General features: G+C 48.0%; 1 protein-coding gene across 3 annotated transcripts in view; it reads right to left on the reverse strand.

Annotated features, from left to right (window-relative positions):
- DIAPH1 (diaphanous related formin 1) overlaps nucleotides 1–953 on the reverse strand; it is a 157,461-nt gene extending 156,508 nt beyond the window's left edge. For 2 of the 3 annotated variants that reach the window (XM_043521330.1, XM_027822676.3), the window contains exon 1: nucleotides 778–952. In XM_043521330.1, coding sequence (XP_043377265.1) covers nucleotides 778–882 — 105 coding nt within the window. In that variant the 5' untranslated portion in view covers nucleotides 883–952. Of the gene's footprint in view, nucleotides 1–777 lie in introns of all 3 variants that reach the window. The other variant, XM_043521331.1, reaches the window with a different exon arrangement.
- Nucleotides 954–6,000: the final 5,047 nt, after the last annotated feature.

Below are 6,000 nucleotides of genomic sequence, written 5' to 3' on the forward strand. Positions count from 1 at the left end.
AGTAACATGGTTATCCAAAATGTGTCAAGTAGGCCAGGATGGGAAGAAACTATGACAGTCCCACAGGCAGCTCTGCCTCCAATTCTACAGGATAACATACTCTCGCAAATCAGAGGAACACACCAGAGCTAGATAAACTACAAGAGTGGAGTGAAATGAACTGGAAAGCGAGAGAGCTGACTGAGGTCACTGGAAACTCCCAACACTGGCTGCAATTCATGGGAAGGAGACTGAAGGCAGTAGGACGAGATGAATCAAGAGGAAATTTCTGTCCAGGGAGGGGAGCAAGGTTGAATAAGCCACCCCATCCCAGGAAAAGAGGGCACCTCTTGTTAACCCCCCCGGAGCGCCCGCCACCTGCCGTGCCCCAAGGCTAACTCTCTCCCCGGAAGGAGGGCAGCCATGGGTTTGCCAGCTCCCCACGGTAGCGGGCACACGATGGTTTGGTAAGGGCGGGCAGATCCTGCCGCGGGCCCGCGATCCACAGGCTGCAGAGCTCCGGCTAAGCGCCAGCCAGGGACAGGAAGACGCTGCCTGCTCTGGCTAAGCTCGCACGAGGCGGCTGCTAACAGGCTGCGGGACCTTTACTCCGCTGTGGCAATCCCAGCATTGGGGCTCGCCGCCCGGCAGGGCCAGCCCGAGGCAGCCGCCCGCGCCGCGAGCAGGTGCGCCAGGTACACGCGCGGCGCAGGTGAGGGCCGGGGAGCCGGCGCAGCCTGGCGGGGCCGCGCGCGGGGGCGGCGCGTGCCCGCACGGGGTGTGTGCCCCCCTACTCACGAATTTCTTGGACTTGCCGGGGTCCCCTGACCCCGCAGCCTCCTCCGGCCCCTTCCCCTTCTTCTTGTCCCGGCCACTGCGCCCCGAACCTCCACCGCCCTCCATGGCGCCGCCGGTTCCTCAGGCCCCGGAGCCCGCGCTGCCCAACCGCCCCGCACCGCTGCCGCGTCCGGCCCCGCCCGCCTCATTCCGCATGCAACATCTAATTAGCATACACAATAGGGAGCGGAATATTCATGAGGCGAAACTTCCGCTTCCGGCCTCCTGGGGCAGCGGCCGCAAGCTCCGAGAAACGCCACTTCCCTTCCCCTTGCCCGCGACAACACCTGAAACAGCGCCACCTGCCGGCTAGAGCTGGCGGCGCCGCTCTCGGCTCCGAGACCGGCCTCTCTGGAGGAACCTGCCCCGCCCGTCTGTTCCCGAGGGAGGGAGCAGTCAGCGGTGCTCCTCTGGCATGTTGCTGCAGCGCTGGTGGCAGATGTCGTGTCTCCTGAAGGCACTGCCCCGCCACACCTGCTGCTGGGGCACAGCTGGCTGCTGGAGCAAGAGAGTACAGAGCTCTGCGGTGCCCCATCGCTGCCTTCAGTTAGATTGGACCAGACTGGAGAAGCAGTGCCTGTGTAAGAACTACCAAACCCAGGAGGGGCCCAAGTGTGCCTGCTCGGCATCCCCAGGAAAGTTCCCATGCAATTTTCTTATTTGAAGGCTTTTTAGAGACTAAGTTTTATGGGGGAAAACCCAAACCAACCTGATAATGAATGAGTGACTAGCCCATAGTAAGTGAATCAAAATATCCATGGCTGTGTGCTCCAAAACCAGGAAGCCCAAGCAGATATGAAACCAAAGAGGTTATCTCCTTTTGGGTTATCTCCTTCATTGCTGGCCAGCAGATCTGCTTCTCATCTGTTATTTTCAGGGGCCCACTCCCCACAGTGCAAGGTCTGTCACCTGTATCCTAAGGGGAAGGGCTAACTGCCCAGGGTACAGATTAACTTGACCGAGCTATAACTTCATCTTTCAGAGCCAGGGCCTGGGCAAGCTGCCCAGATTTCTGGGCTGATGAATCCATATAACTGTTAGGGGGACAAAGAGTCCCACTGCTGAAGATTTCCCAGAACTTGGGCAGCGATTCCCCCACTCAGCACTACCCACCCAACCACTTTTGAGATTTTCTTTTTAAAAAATGTCAAGGAAGTTCTCAAGGAATTTAATTTAAACAGCATTAAGGTTGCTGAAATGCATTTCTTGCCACTACAATTATGAAAAATAAAGGAAGACACCAGACTGAGGGCTCAGCTCCCCTGCCCTTTTTTTCCTGAGAATGATTCCAAGACTGAAAAACAGCTTATCTTCAATGTTAGAAAACAACACTGTGTAAGTGTATATTAACTAACTTCCCCCATAAACCCATTCATAGAGCATAGAAACAAGTTATCACTGAAATGAAGGTATAAATCATTCTTGCAAGTCTCCAATTACTCAGAGAAGAAAAACAACTAGGTATCAGATTCATCTCTCTCTCATCCAGTCGCTGTTCTTACTACTGGCATTTTAACAGCAGCGAAACAAAAGAAAGGGCCCTTACAAAGTTTAAACTTTTAATGGATTACTAGGGTACCATAGTACACAGCACCCTCCTTTCAAGGGCAGCGTTCAGTGATGTCTGCACATATAGCTTTTAGTATCTTACAAATTAGTATAAACTTGGTATTTCTTTACCAACAAACAACATTCAAGGTACTGGAATGAAGGTGCAGAGCCTGGGTGCACAGTCCAGAAGTTGCCAATAGGCTCTGTGCATTTCCATCCTTCCCTCTTTCTACTTAGGATCGTGAGAAAAATTCAGCAGGAGAAGGCTGCTAGCTGCTGAGCCTTTTCTTTTCTACGAAGAGTCTGACCGGGTTCTGCTGCAATCCAGGAAACCTTCCAGCAGGCATTCTTATGCTTTGAAGTGGAAACATTCCTAGAATTTGTCCACTCCTTTACAATGTTAATCATGTTATCTAACCTATTCTGATTATTTAATATTGTACGAAGGAAAACAATGAAATAAGAATACAAAAGATAAACACAATAGAGCCATATTCATAATCTCATACACTGATATTTTACATTTGTTCACTGCTTTATGATGTAAGAAATCTCAAAGAAAAAGGGCCAAAGCAGAGAGAAAATAGAAATGAGCTATAGGAAGTGAGGGAAAGATGACACTCAGAACATAGCGTACCAATGAGAAGAAATGCCATGCAGAGCCAGGAAATTGTCATTATACAACACTAACCTCAGTCTATAAGTATTTCATCAGACCCATCCAAAGATCTGCCCATACACATCACCTTCCTGGAAAGACTTGTCAGACCACTCTAAAAATAAAGACCAAATGTCATCAGATTTGTGGAACTCTTCCCTTCTTTTATATGCTACTGTTTTGAGCCCTGCTGTGTATTTTAGTCTACAGGGATCATTTTTCTGCCTATTTTGGGAAGCGTAAGGCATTTCCAGTGTTGTAATATCAGACATTTTGCTTTTAATGGGTCTCTAAGGAAGCAGTGTCCTTGTGAATTAATATGTGCCCGTTTTGGTAGGCCTCAATATAAACAAGTCTGTGTGGAACAAAAAGAAAAGTCCCTACTATTAAGTTAATTTTGAAGTGTACATCTTCCGAGGAGCGCTTGATTTTGAAACACGGGAGCCAGAGATCACTGGACTGTAACTTCAACATTGATACTGAATATATGATTGGAGTTTAATATATATGAAAAAAAGTGTTTGAGATGATCAAAAGTAAAGTGCTTCCATGATTTTTTTGCTACAACTTGTTGACAACAGTGCTGCTACCCCTGAAATGGATCTTTACTGGCTCCCGGTGGAGCAGATTACTGTCATACCAGTGAAAAAGGTCCACAGTAATTATCTGCAATACACAGCAGTTTATTGAGAAGGAATTACACAAGCGGTAAAGGGTTATATTAAGTACATAACTCCTATGTTAGACATTAAGAGCTACACATTCCTCTTAGCAAGTCTCTCTTTCATAAACATACACAAACAGGCCCTGCGCTAGCCTCACGCAGTTCCTGCTTGGCAAACAGAGAAGGTGGTTACCAATTTTACAGACAGCGTCTCCTCTCCTGGTCTGTTCTTCTCAGCCCTCTGGTCTGTCTCAGATTCCCTTGAAGCAAGGCCTTAGTTGCCTTGAGACCCCTCTGGTTCACAGTCCTACTCAAGGCCATGGAGCAGAGTTTTGGCTACTCTGTCTGGCAGCATTGCTTCTTCAAGCGTCAATTAAGGAATCCCAACCACAGTAATTTACTTTGCTTGTGTGAAAGAAGAATGAATTATATTGAAATTATAATTCATTAAAGAAATGCTACTTGAAGGGTTTGTTGAAATATAGTTGTCAGGAAGAGAAACATTAAGGAGTGTGAGACAATGGGTCCTCAAATTAATTAACTTCGAGCTCCTACTGAGCTAGGAGATTGGTAAACGTTAGTATGCAAATAAGATATGTATGTATATTTGTCAGTTTCTGCTTCCTTTTGTTTCTTATGTTAAATTGGCTTTGGCTTAGCTGTATAAATAAGTTAGCTTGAGCCTCAGAGAGGGGCTCACATATCTGGGTGCATTGGCAAAGCGCTTTGCTAATAAACAGAGTGGTCTGACAAATTATGTGAGTCCTGAATCTGACTTTGACAATTTGGAGGTTCCACCGAGATGGCAACCTTCTTCACTGGGGCCGTGTGACTCCTGACTGTTCTTAGGATGGCCGTGGCAAGCTGGCACTTGGGCATTTGGCCCAAGCGGTCCTCCGCCAGAATGGAAGGGTGCATGACCACAGTGAAGTCTACGCCATCGAACCTGTTGGTTCCCACTCTGTTCTGGTAGGGATCCCGGGATCTGACATCAGGAATCTGGTCAGGTAATTATTTCTGTGTTTTGTCCGGACTGAGGACTGTCTTGTCTCTGTGTTTATCCATTCTCCCTGTGGTGTGTTTGAGTCTGGGCGCTGTCTCCGTCCGGGGATCGGCTGACCAAAGGGTTCCTGTCCCCATGGTTTGAGTGAGTGAAATCTGCACAATCGGAGCCGCACCACGCCTTGGGTAAAACCGTTGGTGTGAAAGCAAGGGCAATTGAGGCAGTAGCCTGTGGGCTCCTTTTGTGTGTTGCACCGGGCATCGCTCTGACGAACCCGACTTTCCTTCTTGTGTGATTGGTGTGTAAAGTCCTCCTGTATGGGTAACCAGATGTTTAAGTCGGGACAGTTCCCTAAAGGAACGCCGGCTCATTTTATGTATTTTAGGAAGAGTCCAGACTCCTGTAAATTTCTGGAAAAATGGTCTAGGCTAACGCAGCAGAATCCCAAAATTCAGTGGCCACTGTTAGGATCTTGGGACAAAGACCAAGTAGACGTCTTAAAAGACAAACTCGGCCAAACTAAAACTAAATTGGCAAAAGAATCATAGACTCATAGAATATCAGGGTTGGAAGGGACCTCAGGAGGTCATCTAGTCCAACCCCCTGCTCAAAGCAGCACCAATCCCCAACTAAATCATCCCAGCCAGGGCTTTGGCAAGCCTGACCTTAAAAACATCTAAGGAAGGAGATTCCACCACCTCCCTAGGTAACGCATTCCAGTGTTTCACCACCCTCCTAGTGAAAAAGTTTTTCCTAATATCCAACCTAAACCTCCCCTACTGCAAGAAGAGGTTGATTGTTTCATGCAGTGGTGGGAAGAGGCAAATCATAGGTGGACAGAATCAAAACTTGCCCCTCTCAAAGATTCTGGTTTCTATCCCACCAGAACAACATTTTACTGTTCTGGTGGGATAGAAAATGAGTACAACTCATTTTACTGTTGTTGATTTGTGCTCTGCTTTCTTTTCTGTCCCGGTTCACCCTGACTGCCAGTTCCTGTTTGCCTTTTCTTACAAGGGGAAACAGTACACATGGACCACACTGCCCCAGGGGTATACTGAAAGCCTGTCATATTTTTCCCAAGCATTAGCCTGAGACCTTGCTGACCTTGTTTTCCCGTCCAGGTCCACACTAGTCCAATATGTAGACGATCTACTCCTCTGTTCCCCTTCATTGTCTGCCTCTGAAACTGACTCTTTAGTGCTCCTTACTGCCCTAGCAAATAAGGATCACAAAGCTTCTCGCTCTAAACTACAACTCTGTCAAGCTTCTGTCACATACCTTGGCTTTCTCCTCTCCCAGGGTTCC

Source organism: Chelonia mydas, chromosome 8 (assembly GCF_015237465.2).
Source record: "Chelonia mydas isolate rCheMyd1 chromosome 8, rCheMyd1.pri.v2, whole genome shotgun sequence".
In the NCBI taxonomy this organism is placed as follows: domain Eukaryota; kingdom Metazoa; phylum Chordata; order Testudines; family Cheloniidae; genus Chelonia; species Chelonia mydas.